This window comes from Pagrus major, chromosome 5, assembly GCF_040436345.1.
Source record: "Pagrus major chromosome 5, Pma_NU_1.0".
NCBI lineage: Eukaryota > Metazoa > Chordata > Actinopteri > Spariformes > Sparidae > Pagrus > Pagrus major.
This window is the reverse complement of record NC_133219.1, coordinates 30,132,215-30,154,514: the sequence shown is the minus strand read 5'-3', so window position 1 is coordinate 30,154,514 and position 22,300 is coordinate 30,132,215. Positions and strand designations below refer to the sequence as shown.

Here is a 22,300-nt window from a genome sequence, read left to right as displayed (position 1 = left end):
CCCTCTTGGACTAAGCAGAGGGAGACATAACTCTCGACTGAAAATAACTTGACAATATTGTCACTACACAATAGCAGGCAGCGGCAGCTCCAGCCCGGCTGCATGGACAGGACGGGATTACCACAGTATTTTGCTGTGTCGGGGGCACTCATGACTGCCCCTCTTCTCTACAATGGGCTGTTGGCGTTTAACACCGGCCAAATCACCACTTAACAAAAGCTAATTTCTCACTTGGTTAAACTGGGAAGGATTAGGGGCCCTGTGTCGGCGCAATCCATGTTTGGTGAAGAGTAAGGGATGGAGGGATGTTGGGAAAGGATTTAAACCTCAATTACAAGGGACTGAGGGCTTTTGTGTGTCCGTGGTGAAGGTGGGACGCTGAGGTTTAGCGACTGCACTGAGAATGTCTGGTGCACGTGTGTCGGTGTGTGTACTGTATGTATGAGCATGCAGCCAAGGGTGTCATACCCTGACAAATACATGTTGATCCCCTTGTTTAGGGGAGTTTAACTCTCTCCAGTTTCCCAATATAACACAGCTCTGGCTCCACACGAGGACGGATGACTCACAGACAAAACTTACAGAACAACAGAAACTGAAACCCTTCTTGCGTGTGTCATTGAATGGTTTGGTATTAAATTGTCCGACCCTTTATTAACCTCGAAGCCCCACAGAACTCAGTACCACCTGTACCCCATTTAAAACCTCTTAGATTACTGTAGCAGCAAACCCCTCACACTTCTCTCAACATGACAGTTTGGGAGCTTTTGCATCTTTTTTTTTTTTTCCCCAAAACAAGCGCACCCACTTGACACAACAAGTGACCTGCCTTTCTTCATTCTTTTGCTTCTTTTAACTACTATACAGTATGTATAAATGAATGCAACTACATGAGTACATGAGAGCTAAAGGCCTTTACCACCTCTTAAAACAATTTAGCACCACCCGCTCCACCGCTGCAGCCGGGCCAACTTTTACTGGCTTTTCCCTTTACCCAATATTTAACAGATGTTGCTGTCCTCAGCGCTCATATTCATTTATTTATATGGTGCGAGGGACATTCTTAGTGGTGGTGCAGTTAAACCAGAGCAGCGTTCTTGCTCCGTCCTTCACACACAACCAGATTTTTTAGCTGCTCTCATCTTTTGACTTTTGAGGGAATAAGAGCAGGATAAGGAGGGGGTGAGCCGCCCCCTCTGAACACCAAACCCTTTTGTTTGTATCAAAGCTTTGCCTCACCCCCACTGACACCCCTGAATTATTCACTTAGAGAAAAAGATAAACAAAGCTGGCTAGCTACAGTTGTTCTATTGATTTCTCTGGGCAACATCACAGATAACAAAAAGAGAGCTGAGCAGAGGAGCTGGGCTGCTGCCATCTCCCCTTTTTCCATCTGTAAATAAATCAATAACATACATAGTTTTTCTCCTGAGAAAGCAACCCATGTCAGATTTCCCAGGGAAGCTAATAATGCATTTAAATTATATCTACTTTGTTATGTAGGTAGTTAGAGCATGTGTCTGTGGACTGGGGGCTTTGCCATATGGGAACAGTTTTTTCTACCTGTTGGTTAGGCTAAAATTGCCCTATGCTGGGGTAATTTGCCATTCGGAGCGAGGTTGGGGGTTGGCCAAGTAAACAATGCTGGCTGAGGGCCAACAACTGGCAGTGCAACTGCTCTGATTAGAAACAGGCAGATCCTCCCTCTTCTTTTTTCTGTCTGGGGAAGACGGGCCACAAGATTTAAAATAAAAGCTGCTCATAACCTGTTCACTTCATGTGTTGCATTACTGAAAGCACACTGGGTTAACGTTAAAGTATTGATTCCAGAAACATCTTCACATGCTCTTCCATATTACTGAATGCTTGTGTGCTCTGTCAAAGTGTCTGCACACTCATTTTTGCAGGTGTAGGACACACAGCTACATTTTTGGCCCATTTAGTGACACTCCCATCCAACCACCGGATCCTTTAACTGCCCCCTTGGCACTACTTGAAGGCTTGCAGATAAAAAAGCATACCTGTGAGGAAATTGCAGGTTGGCGGGCGCAGTGTTTTCGCTCTCATTGTCTAAGGCTGCTTAATCACCAGAGGGTTCCTCCATTGTTTTTGCTCCTACTGCCCCACAGCACATTATTATGTCATCAAAATGCTTAGTTACACTGCAGCACTCTGCGACCACCCATGCAGGCATTCACAACAACCACAGGATCTGTAACGCCTTCTTCAAATGCAAAAGCTGTGATTGGTCAGTGGATAAAGTGCAACCAGCCGCCAGCAGCCTTTGGCCCTCAGTGGGCCTCCCATCATGGCTGCCAGCACCACATTGCCATCTGCCTGGCTGCGGTGAGAAGTCTTGCTCGGAAGGGAAATCAGATCAGTGCATCCAGAGTGGCTTGATGTGAGCTTTGACTACAACAGCTCGACAAAGTACTCACACACAGACACACTCACAAGCAACAAGCAGAGCGGATCCAGCAGATACCTTGACCTAAATGGTCAATGCTTGAGTCTAATGAGCCAGAGAGCAGGCCCGGTTCTTAGCTCTGACCAACAACGCCACTCGCCACACTACTCTCTGTGTGTGTGTGTGTGTGTGTGTGAGACATTAAAGTTCTGTAGAGAGACATAAAGAAAAAAATAGCGAGGTGGATGTAGCATGCTGGAAGCATATTCAGCCCACATACCAAACTATTAGGGGTTTAAGACAAACTGCTATGATCTTTCCCTAGAAGTCCTTCAGTACATTTTAGTTTCTGTTCCTGAGAGACCACAAATATTTAAAGTGACTTCACCAAACTTGCAATTTCACCTCATTTCATCAGGGAGGTTATGTTTTCACCCGTGTCCATTTGTTTGTTTGTTGGTTGATTTGTCAGCAGGATTACACAAAAACTACAAAATGTATTTCTACAAAACTTGGATGGAGGATGTGTCTCGGTCCAGAATAGACACGATTAACTTTTGGTGTGGATCCGGATAAAAGGACGGATCCAGGAAATGTTTTCTCACTTTCTTTAACCTTGCCTTACCTTTTTCTACATTGTTGTTAATTTGTCAGGGAAAAATTGGCTCTTGATGAAAAGAATCTGACGTATTTAGGTGGCTGGTATCTATGAGTGAGTGCGGATTGATGTGGATCCAAATAAAAATCCAGATCTAGCAGATTTAAATAAGTTATTTGATATTGGATTAGGCTTTATTGAATTAAAGGGGACTGTTGGGCCTTGGCAGACATATGTGCTCTACTGAGTGCCATTCTAGTTTTCATGCTTTGGTGCAGCAACAAGGCTAGGTTCTGCTTCGATTCTTTTGGAGTTTTACTCTCCTTATCTTTAACATTTTTAGACTATTCAGGAAGTTATAGCAGCTTTAACATCCCTACTGTTAACAGTGATGCAGGCCATAGCCAGCCGACCTGCAGTTTTAATGATGGTAGTATGAAAGTTGTAGCATTCCTGCAGTTTGTGAAATTTTATATGATATTTTTATACTCAGCAGGTAGAATCTGAATCATTTATGCTTAAAATTTAAGTGAGCTCTGATTCCACTGTGTGGGTACTCCTAAGTTGTATTCTTGGGCAGGAACAAGGGCCCAGTGACCAAAACTGGCTCTATGTTTCCTGGATTGAAATACAGGCGTTCCTGAGCAAAACATGTCTTGCAGTGAAAGATGGGTGTGAGAGATGAGCCTACAGACCAGACAGGCTTAATTTCTGTGTAGCCAAAATACTACACTGTTAACTTATGTCTAAGAGATACGTTTAAAGCATTCTTTCCCACTCTCACTCATCATCTGTCTTCCCCACTGTCGGTTCGCGTCTTTGTTGAGTTTGGCTGCTGTGTGACCGCTGAGCTTTAACTATGAAGCTCCATCACGCTCTCTATTTCCAGTCCTCTCAGGATCATGTCCTCAAATGACAAAGAGTTTTTTCCATTTTTTCCAGTTCCTCCATGTCCAACACTTCATTTTGTAGCTTTCACATTTTCACTCATTAAGAGGATTTCTTTATTGGACGTGCAGAGAAAAAAATCCTTGTATATACAGCACGTTGTGGGATGTTGCAGTGGGCTTTAGGACGCTGCATCATACTCAGACTCAGAGACTGTGGCTCCACATTGTAGCATGTTGTACGATGTGGCTGCATGTTGCTGTGCATTACAGTTGCAGGATATGACATGTGGTAGAAACGTACTGATTTACTTACTTGTTTACTGACTACGTGACAATGGTTGTTGAAAATAGAAAAAGAAACAGTGCATTTCTCCTTTAAGAGATGGAGCAGCCTTGCTAGACGGTATTTCATACTGTGTGTGTGGGACTGTGTGAGTGTGTGTGAGTGTGACTTGACTGTGTGTGATGGTATGAGGCTATGAGGCTCAGCAAATGAAAACAGATTGGAGTGGTTATGGGAGCAGGCCTGCTTCCAGTTAATGTGGAGACAGCAGGAGTACCAAAGAGCTGCTCTCCATTCCTTTCCCCTCTGCTCTCCTCTGCTCTGACAGTTGTTCATGGACACAACATATGAAAGCCTCAACTTTCAACTTTCATAGTTGAAAGTTGAGGCTTTCATATGTTGTCTAGAATATTCCATCCGCCAATCACGACTGAGTAATTTGGACAAAAAATTAATTAATTTTGTATAAACATGTTGATGAAGGTTCTCAGTCATCCAGGTCCTGGTAATTGTTCATGTCAAACTGGAACGACCATCTTTGAACAGAGGAGGTGGCCTAACACATTACTTAACACCCAGCTACAATGCTGTACTGAGTTCTCTCCCCAGACAGCTTAACAACCATTCACACCTGGGCTCACCTAGCATCAGCAACCCACATAAAGGCCGGTTGGGTCAACGACCCACAAGTAGCCCTAACGACTCTGAAACTCAGAGCTCACACGTGTCCTTAACAACTCTGTAAGGACACTCCCACACAGAGTTTAAGAGCCTGCAGCTCCTCCAGTTAGTTAGAACTGAAGAAGCCTCTTGGATGAGAGGTGAAACGTCTTGAAGAAATTTAAACATGTCCAGTTGTCTATGATACAACACTTAATATTTGTATAAACATGTAACAACCTGAAAAATATGGATGTGGTTTCTGCTGTAGGTCAGTTTAGCAATTCAGGCTATTGTAATAGATGCATGTTCCTGCACCAAAACCCTAAAGCCAACAAGCTACTGTACTTTAGCATTCGACCAGGGTTAATGATAACATGAAGCTGTTCAGCACTGTTAACTTTCACCACACAATGTAAGATTCTTGACAAATCAGAGTCCTTGACAGCGAGATACAAAACTGACCAGTCCTTCATGCAGTGTCCCTACAGGTACATTAATGTTGGTGTTTCCTGAACAGCAGGTCGTCTCCTCACTATATTTCTCTGTGTTTCTGCAAGATGTTGAGGATGTTTTTAGAATTACTATTATTACTATTACTATAATTAATACCTTAAAACTAAAGCGAAACCGTCATGCAAAGTAATGACATTTACAAACTATATAATTGAAAGTTAAATGTACACATAATTGTGAAAATACAAAAAGCGATGTTTCAAACTACTTATTATGTCACTGATGCATTCAAAATAATGACCTCACCACTGAATATGGATCTTACGTTTATACATTTATATATATAGGTTTATGAGGTTTGTGAGTTTTGCAGGTTGTGAATAATATATTATTTACAACCTGCCTGATCATATTACCATTCATGTTTCTTGCCACATCAGGCTTTGTTGTGGCATTGAGTTCGCAGTGTTATCATAACTGATCAGACCGTTCTCACTCCCATCCTGTTAAATACAGCAGCCTCGTCAGTGGCTCTATGCTTCTCTGGAGCATTCTCTGACGCGAGTATTTCCTTTGGCATCAATAAAGTGCTATCTTATCTTTCATCTGAGTTTGATGCTGACCCTCCAGCATCACTTTGTGAAGTGCCCCTCTAGTTCAGTAGTATAAAGAGCAAGAAAAGTCTAGAGATGGTTGGATGGGTTGCACACTGGACTTTTGCCCGTTTGTGACCAAGACTCAAGAGTGTTTTGTTTTTAATCTTATGTTAAGTAAGTAAATGTAAATAAATGACGCAACTTACATAATGTGCTTTACATTGTCACTTCACTTATGTTACTTACATTACAAGACTGAATGTAGCTATTTTTAACCCAAAGTATGACCTTTTCCTTAAACTAACAGAAATAGTTTTTGAGCCTAAACCTAAAAAAAACTGTGGTCTGCGACCATATGACAGACCAAAACCTCCTAATATGTCAAAATATGTGAAGTTTGTCAGCAAGCTTTAATTTGAAAGTCTAACAGGGTGTTGTATATTATTGCCCTAAACTGATGCTAGAAGTGTATGCAGAGCTTCACAGACTGAAGCTGAAGGCCACTGACTGAGCTGCTGTATTTGACGCGTTGGGAGTGAGAATGTGTTGTTCCTGTCACATCAGGCTTTGTTGTAGTGTTGAGTTCACAATGTTATCACAACTGAAAGAAACGTGGACACAACTATGAAATAAGACTCATGTTTCCGAATCAAAGTAGTACGATCCAACAGTGTTATACGAGCTTATATGATGGTAAAAAGGTGTTAGGTAAACTAACTCTAGGTGGGCTCCCCCTGCTCTGTGTCCCTGCTGCCTTTCCACATCTTTCCCGTAATCCAGGCCTTATAAGGGCCTCTAACACAGACCTGTCCCCTCATCCCTCCCTCCATTCCTCCATCCATGCCCTCCTCTAACCCCCATCTGGTCTGGATCTGCTCTCGTCCTCGACCTGCCCCCCTCCGCCCCCACTCCCTCCCTGCTTCTACTTCTCACTGCCATTTCAGTATAAACAAGTGGAGTCTGACCATAACACTCAGACCACAGGCTGCTCTCCTTCATTTCACCCCCCTCTCCCCCCTCGGCTTCACCTCTCTTTCCACCTCAGCAAACCGTCTCTTTCTATGTCTGTCTCCACAGGTGATGTTAGTTCATGTCTTCTGTCCTTTTATGAGGAGGAAATCATTGAAATAGCGAAAAGGTGACATTTACAAGAAAAGATAAAAGCTTCCCTCTGGAAGTTGAAAAGGTGAAGCTGATCAGAGGGCATAATGTTGAATTTATAAACATGGGATTACACTCAGCTCTGTCTGCTTCACTGGTGGAGAGCTGCAGGAAATGCAGAGAGACAAAGAGAACGAGAGACATCGTTTGTTCTCACCACCGCTGTCAGGCAGTGCTGTAGTATGTCTTGTTCGGACAGGAGGGGCACTGCTACATCATAGTCTGGGATGGGGTTCTGGCATATGTGTGTGTTTGTGTGTGTGTGGTTTGTTCCAGGAGACTCCCACTTGTGTGTGTGTGTGTGTAATTTGAACGTGCTGTATATAATGGGAGGGGAGGAGGGAGAGGGTTTGGATGGGACAGGTGACAGGGAGACATGGACGACAAAGAGTTAGAGGGAGGAATCCAAAAATGTGTTGGAGCGCTGTCCCGCTCAAATCACGCTCATGGCAGAGTTCGTCTGCGGACAAGATGTCAATGACTGAACCTCAGAAGACAGAAAAACTTGTACTCCATACTGAACACTGAAGATCTGCCTCAGCATGACCAATAACAGACTGATCTGTTACATTCTGCTAATGAACTAACTCACATCTGCAATTTTTTGGAAGAAACCACTATACCATAAGGCAAGGGGGGGTATGACTTTATGAGGTATGATGTATGACACAATTAGAGGGATATGTTCGATATATAAAATATAAAATGATCATACGACATATTATAAAAAAAGTCATGGTAATAAAATTAAAATACAAATAATAAAAAATCTGGCAGGGCACATGATCGTCCAGTTTGAATGGGCCTCTTGTAATGAGGTCTGGCTCCGAGTAGAGTTCATCCCTGTTGGATGGGGTTCAGGTCGGCATGTCAACTTCTTCCACACCAAATTAAGCAAATCATTTCTTTATGGAGCTGAATAATCACCAACCTCCATCTGCTACATAAAACACACTACTTCCTATATTGGCACGTAACATAAACTGTGAGGTCTAAACTGGATGGATGAAGCTTCAGTCAAAGGCCCATTTAACTCATATTGTCTCCTCACGCCTGAGCTTCACTGTCTCATCATCCAGACATAGTAAGTACGAGCGAACAGGTACCACGTGCACCCTGCATGTGTGAGTGTGTGTGTGTGTGTGTCCAGGATTAGCGGGGCCACTGACAGGGGGTGTGTTTGTCGGACGACAATGCCCCTCGCCGCTTCCTGTCACCACACCCCTCACATACACACAAACACACACACTCCCCAGGTGCAGTGGTGCAGGCCAGTGTGGGGGATTAGCTGGTATGCTCTGGCACTCTCTTCTGGTAATCCTTCTAATTTGTTAACAGGGCACACACACACACACACGCGCGCGCACACACACACACACACACACACGCGCGCGCGCGCACACACACGCGCGCGCACACACACACACACACAGCATTGAGGACTACTTTCTTCTCGTCATGTCTTCTGAGAGATGGAGTTCCTCCTCTTCCTCTTCCTCCTCGTCTTCCTCTTCCTTCGGCTCCACTTCCCTAATGAGCTAAATGCATTCTAATTTGGCTATGATCAGCTCAGCCTCCCTTTAAAATTCATAACACAAGATTGTCAGTCCCCTTTCCCCTCCCGTCCTACCTCCCTCCCCTTTTTGTGATGCCATGACAGTCAGGGCTTGTATACACACACCTTGCACAATGATCCTCTGCTGGCTGGATAACATGCAGAGAAGATGGAGTAATACGAAAGGTCAGCACATGCTGGGATGAGAGAAGGCAGGGTGGACTCTAGAAGAGAAAGAGTAAAGGACAGAGGGAAGGAACATAAAAATAAACCCAGCTCATGTTGATTCTTTCCAGGCTACCTGTTAACTCAGTTATGTGGGTTTGTCCTATTGACATTTCGACCTAACTATCATTCAGTTTCACAAAAAACTTGAGTGAGTTAAGTGAGTGTCCATCAGCTGTCAGAATTCTTCTGCCAGCAGTGGCAGGGATTGAACCCATGGTGGCATTTTCTAGTCTTGTTGCAGACCTTCGAACTGACGACCCATTTTTCTTTTTTTCTGTGATTCAAGAAGGTTCGGTGTTGTGGTTAGTGATGGCTGTTTTGCTGGTTGCAAAAACAACTGAACCAGTTAGAGCTTTGTAGGTGAGATAAAGAATGAAGAACGGGGTCATCTCATCCAGAGCAAAAACATGGTGACTGAAAAAAAATAAGCATGAAGCATGAATGAGACTAGAGTTTGTTGACTTACTGACAGAAGAACCTGTTTGACCTTTGTTAAAAACATTAAGTGGTAGAAGACATAGGCTTACTGTATCATAACTGTCTGTCCGTCTGTCTGTCCGTCTGTCTGTCTGTCATGGTATCATCCACACTTTGCTCGGACATTGACCTTCCAGCTTTGAGCTGTAATCTCTGCTGTCTGCAGTGTTCGGCTTTCTCTTTCCTGCTTTTGGTGTTATTAAATATACAATAACATTATTTCTATTTAAATTTACCATCTTCACATGATTATGTCATAAATTATGTTCTGTGGCTGAAATTTTAATAATTTGCTAAAGAGCTACATGCTGCTTTTCATTCTCACATCAGTCTTAATTCAAATCAATTTAAATGTAATTTGATTTAAAACCTTCTCTACTTTAAATGAGCGTTAACTTTTTTCAAAACCAAATATTCCATTTTCCATTCAACTTTTTTGCTTTTGACACATCATAATTCACAAAATAAATAAATAAATAAAAAATCAACCTTGGATGGGAACCCAGCTTGTGGCATGTATGCTGATAGTAACAGTCTGTACAGCATCAAGAGTTTGGGGTTTGCCTCTTGGTCTTTAGCCAACAGTGTCTGTGGCAGGCTGAGCTCAGAGATTACTCAGATTCCCCAGAAGGAGGTTTTATTCTGGCCGACTGGAGCTTTGGGAGCTGTAGTGAATTACTGATTCAGATACATCAGATAAAGCCTATACTGACTCTGCTATCAGAGAAAATGTGTGAGATTTTCATTTCTGTACAGTGACGGCGATTTAATGTTAGCAGATGCTGTGTGGTCCTGTAGGGATTTTATGTTTTATTGTAGGGGGAAAACAAACAAACAAACGTTTTTTTGCCCACAATAAAACATAGATCTGTTCTCTGAGAGTATATTTTTAAACTTTGGAAAAGTGCGGGCTGATATCTTTTCATAGCCTGTAGTGATTTTAGTCACAGTCACAAGTGCTCAAACCACTTCATTTAAAATGAACAGACTGCTCACAGAATTAGAGCAATTTTTGAAATGATCTCATAAGGAGGAGACACAAACACTTCTTAACTCTCCAAAAGCAAAAAAAGGAAAAGTGTTCCAGTTGTTACTGTGGCGTGATGTATGTACAGTCTGTACAGTTAAACAAGTCATCTGCCATGTAAGATAAGGAACTGTGTGCCGAGCATCTGTCTGTGTGAGGCTGGGTGGGAGTAAAGGGCACCGCGAGATCAAACATATGTCAGTGATGCTTGATTAGTAACGCAAAAAAAGATTTAAAAAAAAAAAAAAAAAGTTGTCAGGAAACTTTTCACAAACGCAACAAATGGTCAGGGGAAGACACACACACACACACACACACACACACACACACACACACACACACACACACACACACACACACACACACACACACACACACACACACACGGTACCCTTGTCTCATGCTGACATTGGGCCAGGAACATCGAGACCAGCTCTGCTGCTGCACTTCCTGTATGCAAAGCAGTTCAGATCTCTAATCCACTTTGATTGGACGGAGGGAACGGCACAGTGTTTGTAAGCCGCCTTGATTGAGAGATCAAGATGGAGGGACACAGGAGGAGGAGAGTACAGTACTACACTAACCAGAGGGATGAAATGAACCAAAGGAGAAAGCTAGATGAGTCAGGATTCATACTGTGGTCGATCTGTCTGAACCACCTTAATGAGAGGATAAAAAGATTATAGTCTCAAGGTTAACAGTCCAACTGGACACCTGGACACCCCCCTGTGTGTCCACTGAGTCTTTTCAGAGAAGCAATGTCCACTCATGACAGCTTGTCACTAGTGTCAGCAGGTCACAATGTCAGATTGCTTTAACTGAGTCATTGTTAGAGTCTAGAGGAGATTAAACTCTCTAGTATTTCTAAGGATTTGAGAAAACAACATAAAAAGACATGTAATTTTCTCTCCTCTCCTGTCTTAGTAATCATCTTGAGTGGTTTGCAATTATCAATTTTATGTTTTATCTTACCATAAACCCCATTCATCTAAAAATAGTGACTATTTGCTGAGTTAAGCAGCTGTTAATAGTTACTGCAACTTGCAGTAGGCCTATCTAACCTCTCATTATAAAGTAAATGTTGATTGCACAATGTAATGCACATAGAATGATGATATTTACTGATAACTTAACAACTTAAAGGGGAACTATTTGTATCAACTACAAATTTCTGTTCCACATTTTGTATGCATGCCTCCATGGACACAGAGTATAGTGAGAGACGCTCCTCTGTCTCTGTTGAGGTAAGTGAGGGATGTCTCTCTAAACTCTGATCAATCTGTCTAAACTAGGCAGTAAACTTTACACCAACATTCTGTTATCACACTGTCTATTCAAGAGTTCAAGTGTTCACAAGAACCTTTTGAAGAAAAGGGAACAGCCCTTTTTCTCAGTTTTCTGGTCATGTTGCACCAATTTCAAAAGTATTTGCATCTTTCTGCTGTATAGACAGTTCTGTTTTATGAAAAGGCCATCTTTCCAGCAGTGAAATACTTCCACAACAAAGAACCAAAAGATCTTATGAAATACAGATGAATATGATACAATTAATCACTAACAATGATGGTGGCATTGTGGTAAATAAGTCCTTTTTTGTTCGCATCGCTCTCGTGGGTATGTGTGTGGTGCTGTGTGACACCTGCCAGTAAAGTGAAAATGTGGTATGGAGTTTCATTAATTTGGGCTTCTCTCAAAAAGCAAGTTGAGTGGATTTGATAATGAAGCACTGACTCAGCGATCTCAGCGAGCCAATGAAAAAGCAAGTGAACGAAACTTAATTGAGTATATTTTATCAGAGACATATGGACCTGTCTCGACCCGTCCAAGCTTATGACTGTGCTTTAATGTGGTACATTTCAGTGAATGAAATAGTCTTGTCAGTGGAGTTTTACTGGATTACCTTGAGCCAAAACTGTCACAAACAGAGTGCTATTTTAAAATGATACAAAATATAAAGAAAAGTAAAATTGCAATTTGTATGTAAAGCATGTAAGTGGAGTTAAAGAGTAAAGATGAGTCCGTTTATCTCTGCTCTGGCTTCTGACAGTCCACTCTGAGTGTTTGTCTTCTCCTCAGCTGCCGGCCACAGAGAGAAATGATGTATGTTATAATTTGATGCAATAATCTGACAGCACTTCTCCAACACTCGCTACATTAATTGCACACTTTGTGGCGATCTGCACTTCCTCTGTAATAGTACAGATTTGACTCCCTCTCTTCTCCTCTCTCTGTCTCTCTCACCCTCCCTCCCTCATCTGTAATAGCTGTGATTTAATTTAGCTATTTAACCTGTAATTCCAGCAATATTTATTGAGGAGCGAGGGGGAGGAAATTGGGCCATTAGCCGCCCCAGATGAATACACTGAGATGAAAATGAACGCCGCTAACTGCCAGTTGACCTTCGCACCAATTTCTCGCCGTTCCCTCTCTTCCCTTTTTTATTCGCCGCAGCCACAGTAATTATGGAAAATTGAATCATAGTGAAAACAGGAATCAGTCAGTAATGAGAGTTTTATACTGTGTGAAAGTGAACCAGGAAGGATGAATGCACAGGACAGAATACCTAGAAGCAAGAACTGCAGAGGGATGTGGACGCTGATAGCAGCAGAGAGGCCAGTGTTTCTGTCACTGGGTAGAGTTTCTCCTGCATGTGGCTGCTGCTAGAGAACACACACACACACACACACACACACACGTAAAACATGTAGTGTCTTGATAGAAAACATTTTCAGAGATGAATGCATGCATGAAAACACACACAAATCACACACAGTAGTGCATAAAATATTGCATTCTTTTCTCTCTCTCTCTCTCTCTCTCTCTCTCTCTCTCTCTCTCTCTCACTCTCGCTCTGTGTGTGAGTGTGTGTGTGTGTGTGGGTGTGTTTGTCCATAAAATTATCAACCCTCTAAAGAAATGTGGATAAAAGAAGAAAAAAAAAAGACTACAACTTTATTATCCACGGGAGCGCACACATTTTCTTTTCTCTCAGACTCGTCTAAACAGGTCGGGCTGCCAGAGTGTGTAAGTCTGTAAGTGTGTGTGTGTGTGTGTGTGTGTGTGTTTGAACTTGAGCCAAACAAAACACAGGCATACAGCCAGACCGCACTTCAACAGATAGAGCGAGAGGCTTTGGGCACTAGAGACAGACAGAGAGAGAGGAGCTGTCTGTAGGACGCTGGTGTTGAATGGAGTCTCCCACTGACAGTTAAGTCACTTCAGTTTGTCAGCATCATCATTTTGTTCTTTTTCTGATGATTTCTCTTTGATTTGTGGGATATTGTTTCCATGGCTAAAATCCAAACCCAAATAAATAATTTATCAATTTAGAACCATTTGTTTTTATTATTTTTTTTTTTTTACATTTTATAGTGGATTTGTGCCATTTATATCCATCTGAAAGAATGACCAAACATTCTTGTATTCCCAATATTTCCATTAAAATAAATGGAAATAAATGAACGCGTGTAGTGTAAATGGACTGCGTTTATATCGTGCTCTTCTACAACACGTCACAGTCACTCAATCACACAGACATTCATACACTGATGGCAAAGTCCGGTACTTTTACATGTTATTCTTTGGCGTACCAGCATTTTCTCACAAGCTGCCGGTACTCTTTCCACATCACGCTGGGGACACACAGGAGGCCAATGGGCTGTTCAGACACAGCGTACCGTGGCCTCCTCCAGCTTCCGACGTCTGTTCTGTTTTTGTGCTACGAGTAAATCTGGCAAGAAAACACAGTGGTAGTTTATTTGAGTTAAGTGTCACTGCAGTTTGTGATTGTGTTTTGTGTATTTATTCCTCATATTTGTCAGTTGTGTCTGAACAGAGAGCAGACACACAGGCTGCAGACAGGAGAGAAACCCCTTCCCCAGATCATCACATGGAAATGTCCGACTTATTCAGTAACACATAAAAGCCTATACGTTATAAATTCATGAGGTTATTAAAGATCAGCTCTGTGTGTGAATAGAAGAACAGAGGACCAGAATTGTGCAATGCAAATCTGAACAGGCTACTGTTTGCATGCCAACTGACCCACATTCACCCCCATGAACTGAGGAGGAGTGAAGCTGCTCTGTAGTCTGGTGGTACAGCAGCAGATACTTCTGTATCAGTTGTCAGATGGCAGCAGGGTGAACACACTGTGGCTGGGTGGGTGTTGTCTTTTAGTATCTTTGGGCTCTGTGCAGACATCTCACTTCACTGATGTCACTGATGCTCTGTAGATGGGTACGACATATGGTAAGTAAAGGACAGAAGGTTTTACATGGAATTACTGTTGAAGGAAATAATTTAGTCTTTGAGCATTCATATTTCTACAGAGAAAGATAGTGAGACTGATATGACCTTGTGGAGTAGAGGGTAGCATAGAGACCCGACCACCCTCACACACACACACACACACACACACACCACACACACACACACACACACACACACACACACACACACACACACACACACACACACACAGACAAAGTCCACACTTACTATAAATATAATTAAATTCTAAATAAATTGTAATTCAGTGTGTGTGTGTGTATGTGTGTACTGAGAGATTTAAACACACAGAGAGAGAAACACACACACAACAGTCCATAAAACATGGGTCTCGGCATTCTTACCAAATCAAGTGATGAGCAGCTTCCTCTCACTGTTTTTTCATATGGAAATAGGAAATAATGGGGTGATTAAATAGAGTCGTATATTAAAGTACAGCTGACATTAGAATTAGCATAATGTGCTCTCGCCTCAGGCTGCATACTTTATTTGCCATCTGCGTTGGACTTCCTTCCCCTGGGAGGGCGCACGTGCATGCATGCACACACACGCACACGCACGCACACACACACACACACACACACACACACATTGATTCATGTCACTTTTTGGGGACGTTTTTAAGTCTGAAATTTGTCCATGAAAATCCTATGTTAGAAACACACACACGCACGCACGCACGCACGCACGCACGCACGCACGCACGCACGCACGCACTAACAAACAAAACAAACAAAAACCAAAAAAATAAACAACCTCCTTCCTTGCAGACACAAATTATCAAATTCAAATACACTTTATTGGCACTAATATTTAAGTTACATTGATGCCAGAGCTTAATTATATATTATTGAATAATTCTATTTTATCCCATTCTCTCACTCTATTTCCTTCACACACACACACACACACACACACACACACACACACACACACACACACACACACACACCCTCTGCCCTTAATTGTTGGACAGAAATGAACATCGACCGCCCTCCTGATGACTTCTGTGGGGGTTCTTGTCTTCATGTTCATAAGATTCAGTAGTAAGACAGCTTGTGTGTGTTGGAAAGTACGGAGAGCGGTGCAGACAAAAAGTAGAGGCATTCTGAGCAGTTATTCTCATCGTACTGTGTGTGTGTGTGTGTGTGTGTGTGCGACCGTGTCTGTGTGTGCATGTGCGTATGTGTGTGTGCGTGTGTTTGAATGTGATGTCCACTGTAATTAAGTCAAAAGGCTTTACAGGACTGTGGAGGTGAACAGCTGTTCTGCCTCTCGCCTCTACACCTTCACACACACAGACACGCACAAACACACACACACACACACACACACACACACACACACACACACACACACACACACACACACACACACACTAACAGGAGCGAGGAGAGAGAGGCAGAGAGATGTTAGGTGTTAGGTGTTTTAGTTTCATGTCAGATATAGAGAAATTAATGAATTTCTAAATTTTAAATTATTAAAGGAACATTTTGTTTTTTTCTGCAGATTTCATAAAGAACAGATTAAATTATATTGATACATGATTATATTTCACAGATTATTTATTAGGTTTTTCATATGTATTTCAGAAGATTTATAATGTAGCAAATGTCATTGGAGAGTGTTTTGAAGTTCAAACAAATAGGATGTAAATGTATTAAATAGGCCTTTAATAAATTTATCATTTTATCATTTTTTTTAAATAGATTTTTGTCATTATGCATGCATTTCATTTAACTTAATTGTTTTAGGACTTGCATTTCTGGACATGCATACAAGGGAAGACAGGTGGATACTTGATGTATGCATGAAACAATTGGTGCTCCCCATAATATAAGCATTCTGATATAACACAACAAAAATACAGTAGTATGCTGCATACACACTTTATTTGTGTGTGTGCATGTGTGTTTCTCGCTGCCAGAAATAGCTATGGCCATGCACACACATACACACAGAAATAAGTGAAACAATTACTGCAGCATATGTTTCCCCGAGTGTCTGAAATTAGTGTACTAGGTCAAGACATCGAGCTTTCATTTAGGCAAGAGCGAGAGCACTATTACCATTATCTGTACGTGTGTGTGTGTTTGGAGGGGGGTTGAAAGCACTTGCGTTAATGAGTTTTTAAATGAACAAAACAGTGCAAGGCTTGCTCCCTCAAAACCACATTGCTTGGATTTTTTGGTAACTTGTATTTCACTGTGATCCCCCCTCATTGATTACAGTTGTTTGACAACACATTTTCCACCCATCTCTAAAGGAGTTGATGTTAAGTGTGTGTGATTGTAGTCAATATTTAAGGTCCTAGGAGGTGGTTAAACAGGTCTCTGACTTTTAAAAGGGTAATAAAGGGGTTGTTTTCTAGGCAACAATATGGAGTATTGAAGACTGTAACTCATTTATTCAGGCTCGCTCATAACACAGATACAACTGTTTATTTTGTAATGCCATGCAGTTTAACAATATCCGATATGAGATCAACATTGCATATAAACTATTTTGCTCTCCCTCTGCCTTCTGTAGCTCCATGCTATCTGTGTGCACTGGTAACCATTTTTCTTTATGCACTCATTTATTATTCTTGCTCTTTCATGATATTCTTTTTTTTTTTTTTTTTGTATTTACTCCCCAGAGGAGCTGAGACCTTTATTTGCTGGTGTATGATTAGTCTTCCATAACAAAACTCTTGAAGTTGTACATCCTCCATCTTCACCAAGATGAGTTTGGTATCTCTTGGCATGACTTGACAAACACTACAGACTCTCTGCTTGGAGGGGTTCCCATATTTTTTCAGTGACCCACTCCGCATGCATATGCAATCATACACACTTACATACATCTACCATCATACTTACCATACACTGTACCCAGATGCACACACACACACACACACACACACACACACACGGTGATACACTATATAAATTCAGCAGTTTGTAGTGGAGAGATACACTCTGTACCAAGTCAGAGATTAAGATGGATCCAATGTGAGCCAAAACAGTGTGACTGTGAATGTGCACTACGTGATAAGTATCTAGCATTTATGTCATTTTGTACTTGAAAAATGTTTTTAATTTCAGATATGCCTGTCCATCTCTGACTTAACTTCTAAGAGTGTAGTATAAATAAGTACATTTTTAGATTTCTTAGTTAAAATATTTAATGTATTTATTTCTCTGTGTGTTGCAGGTGGCAGGGATGAGCCTTCTAGTTATATATGCACCACATGTAAGCAGCCCTTCCCCAGTGCCTGGTTCCTGCTGCAGCATGCCCAGAACACCCACGGCATTCGCATATACCTGGAGTCCAACCCCTCCAGCACAGCTCTCACTCCACGCATCACTATGCCTCCACCCATGGGCAATGACTCCATCCCACAGTCCCCCCTCACCAACTTTCTCGGCGACAACAACCCCTTCCACCTCCTGAGGATGACGGGCCCCCTTCTCCGGGAGCCTCCTCCAGGCTTCATGGAGAGCCGCCTCCCCAATACGCCTCCATTTGTCAGCCCGCCTCCCCGACACCACCTGGACCCTCATCGGCTGGAACGCCTTAGCGCAGAGGAAATGGGCCTCATCTCCCAGCACCCCAGTGCCTTTGAGAGGGTGATGCGGCTAACGCCCATGGCCATGGAGTCCCAGTCCATGGACTTCTCCAGGCGGTTACGTGAGTTGGCAGGGAACAACAACAACACCACACCACCATTGTCACCCAGCAGGGCCAACCCTATGCATCGACTACTGAACACCAACCCCTTTCAACCTGGGCCAAAATCACCTTTTCTGAGCACCCCCCCCTTACCGCCAATGCCCCCAAATAGCACCACCCCTCCCCAGACACAGAACAAGGTCAAGTCCTGTGAGTTCTGTGGTAAGACCTTCAAGTTCCAGAGCAACTTGGTGGTGCATCGGCGCAGCCATACTGGAGAAAAACCATATAAGTGCCAACTGTGTGACCATGCCTGCTCTCAGGCAAGTAAGCTGAAGCGCCACATGAAGACCCACATGCACAAAGCTGGATCCCTGACGGGGCGCTCAGATGATGGACTGTCCACTACAAGCTCCCCAGAGCCAGGCACCAGTGATGTCACAGGTGAGGGCATGAAGAATCGTGATGGGGACTTCCAGGGGGAAGGCAATGAGGAGGAAGAAGAGGAGGAGGAAGAAGAAGAACTTGAGAATGAGAGTCGACCAGAATCCAACTTCAGCATGGAGTCTGAGTTCTACCGGAATAGGGAGAATGGCTCCAAACTGCCCTCAGAGGAGAAGTCATCATTTGCCCTGGAGAAGATGGTAGAAGGTGGGGCGCTCAACTCTATACAGCAGTACAATAATTTGATAGTTGACAATCGTAAAAGGATGCCATTTTCCAAGAGGTGCTTGGATGGTCAGCGGGACACGGGGGATGAGGACTCAGTGGCTGGGGAGATGGACCACCACCACCAGCAGGAAGAGAGGACAACCATTAACGGGCGGAACTGTGGCTCTGGTGACTCTTTCCCGGGCCTATTTCCCCGTAAGCCCACTCCCATCACCAGTCCCAGTTTGTCTAACTCCTCGAACAAGAGGATCAAGATTGAGAAGGACTTGGACATTCCCCCAGCACCCCACATCCCCTCTGAGAACGTATACTCCCAGTGGTTGGTGGGCTATGCTGCCTCACGCCACTTCATCAAAGACCCTTTCCTCGGCTTCACTGACTCCAGACAATCGCCCTTCGCCACCTCCTCTGAGCACTCGTCTGAGAATGGCAGCCTGCGGTTCTCAACGCCTCCGGGTGACCTGCTGGATGGTGGCCTATCGGGCCGCAGCGGCACCGCCAGTGGAGGCAGCACACCTCATTGTGGTGGAGGCCCTGGTTCTGGCCGACCCAGCTCCAAGGACAGCAGGAGGTGCGACACCTGCGAATACTGCGGCAAGGTGTTTAAGAACTGTAGCAACCTGACGGTGCACAGGCGCAGCCACACTGGCGAGAGGCCATACAAGTGTGAGCTGTGCAACTATGCCTGCGCCCAGAGCTCTAAGCTCACACGCCACATGAAAACACATGGCCAGCATGGTAAGGAGGTCTACCGCTGTGACATTTGCCAAATGCCCTTCAGCGTGTACAGCACTCTAGAGAAACATATGAAAAAGTGGCATGGGGAACATTTGATGACCAATGAGGTAAAAATTGAACAAGCAGAGAGAACCTAATCCAGGTTCTGTTTTCATACTCTGCGCCACACTTTGACTTAAAAAAACAAAACAAAAACAAAAAGGGTTAGCTGGATATACTTTTCTGAAATATTATTTTTGGGTTTATTTTGTGTTTTTAGGTAACTGCCAATTGAGAAAAAGTGAAAGCAGAGATCTTAACACCAATTGAAGCTGTCTAAACTGCCTCATTTGGGGGTTCCTTTTAAAACAATCAGTCAGTTGAGTTATAACATATGTGGAGCCTTTAACTGTGCAATAATTTCTGTATTTATTGTATTTTGTATTTTGGCATGTGTAGGTACATTTTTATTTAGGCATTTTTTAAAATTTGTTTTACTTTGATTTGGCGTTACTCTGTGTTTTAAAAACCCACATGATATCCAGATAGTTTTTTTTAGCAAGATAAAAGTCAATTTTGAGTAAACTTTTTTGGCCGCTGCTTGTAGAAAATTGTATATTAAGCTAAACGTGTGATTTGTTGAAGAGAAGCTGAGTTCAATCTTCAATTTGAAAGTGGCGTTAACTGAGAATGCTAGAATTATTTTGTGTGATGACGATACGCGGACAACAATCCTTTGGCATTGTAGCATTAACTGACTCGAAAACATGTCAATATAATTGGATATGTAGCACTGAGTGTCATATTTGACAGTAAATCTAAAATCATAGAGGATCCCAAGGTTTATAAACCCTGTCTCCTCCTGAAAACATTATTACCAGCCAGAAGAAACATATTCTAGATAAGGCAGCTGCTGACTGGTACATAGTACCAAGCCTCGACAACGCTATGACAACCTTCCCTCATTTCATTCATTCCTCCATGTATTCTATTTTGCATGAAGCCATATGATCCAGGCTATATTATTTATTAGGAGTAAACTGAGCATGAAGCCAGGCAAGACGAGTGTGCATAGAGATAGATAGAAGAACAAGACAAGAGAGTGAGCACAGGGACATCTCAGGGTGAGCTATACTACTTCTTTTTTTTTTTTACCCATTCATTTCTATGTTTTCTAGAAGCTTTTCCAACATTTGCATTATATGTTGAAATAATTAGGGACTGTTGAATCCCTTGCTGCCCACTGCCCTCCCCCCCACCAGGCTAATGTTCAGGCTTTATCCTCATTTCAGTTATTATACTAATTTTTATTAATCACTGCTTCTAATTATAACAATTAGTTAAGAGAGGGCTAAATGTATGTGCATACATGGCAGGTGCTGCTACTTTAACTAGATAGAAGATTTTATGCTCAAAATTTATAAAAATCAACACCCCTATGCATCTTTTGTGCAAAAATATCCTCCAATTTGTTGAAAAGGTGGTACAGTAAATTGAGACTTTTATTGTTATAGTGAAAAAGTTATACATTGATTAATGAAGTCACCAACAGGAAACCTTCATAGTTTCACTTAGTTGGAGGCATGTTTTGTGTAGAGGAAGAAAAATGTATCAGTGTTTGTTGTAAGACAAGCAGCAGCTGGTTTCTCATGCCCCTTTATTAAAAGTATCATTACCCAAGGTTTTGTTTTGGCCCCATCTACCTTCATAGTGGCACTTTTTTTTATTGTTAAATCAGATCCGATTTGAATGCTGTCAACGTACAAATTCAGAGCTCTTAACAACAGACCCGCACTTTAAGACTTTTCCATCCGACACACACACAACAGAGCTGTGCAGAAAAGGTACTAAAGGGTCTAGAGCTTGGGATCTCCTGACACTGAAGTGCCCAAGGTTGTTAGGCGAGGCGTTCCCAATGCTGGCACTAAAGAATTGAATAAACAAACAAAAAAAAATGTTTTAATTGGGACAGTTTTTGTACTGCCATTCAATCTGACATGAGTGTGCCTTGAATAATGATCTTCCTATTTATTGTCTCAGACAAATGCAACACTTTTTATGAAGCATTAAATTGAACAAGAAAAAAAATGTAAAATTGTGTCATCTTTAACATGTAATTTGAATTATTTAAATTAATACAAATGAAATAATGCTGAGTTTAGGAGTACCCAGCACAATATCAATGTGTCTGTGTGTGTATATATGTGTGCATATGTACATATAAAGGCACAAACCTATATATAGATATATATCAAATTCCTCACTCATAAGGACAAGATTCTGTCCCTCAACAGAAAATTCTAGGAGTGGACAAAAGCCTCACAAAACGTCAAGGACTCAACAAAAATCAGGAAATGCAACTAAAAAAAAAGAATTTAGTGCACTCTGTCTTAAAATAAGTTTACAGTATTGAAACAAGTACAAGGGTAAAATAATATTTGTGTGTATGTGTGTTTTAAACAAATGAGTATTTTTTTTTTCCAGGTTTGCTTCTAAAGTTTCAATGAATGCCGTTGTGGCAATGTGTATATTGTTTCTATTCTTTTTTAAATTTTTTCTTTCTTTTCTTCTTTTTTTTTGGTGACGGGGTTTTAGTATATATATAAATATATATGAATATATATTACAT

General features: G+C 42.1%; 1 protein-coding gene across 2 annotated transcripts in view; it reads left to right on the top strand.

Annotated features, from left to right (window-relative positions):
- The window catches only part of bcl11ba (BCL11 transcription factor B a), a 41,527-nt gene extending 21,630 nt beyond the window's left edge, over positions 1 to 19,897 (top strand). Inside the window, exon 3 of one of the 2 annotated variants that reach the window (XM_073466609.1) lies at positions 17,824 to 19,897. In XM_073466609.1, coding sequence (XP_073322710.1) covers positions 17,824 to 19,829 — 2,006 coding nt within the window. In that variant the 3' untranslated portion in view covers positions 19,830 to 19,897. The remainder of the gene's footprint in view (positions 1 to 17,823) is intronic. The other variant, XM_073466610.1, reaches the window with a different exon arrangement.
- Positions 19,898 to 22,300: the final 2,403 nt, after the last annotated feature.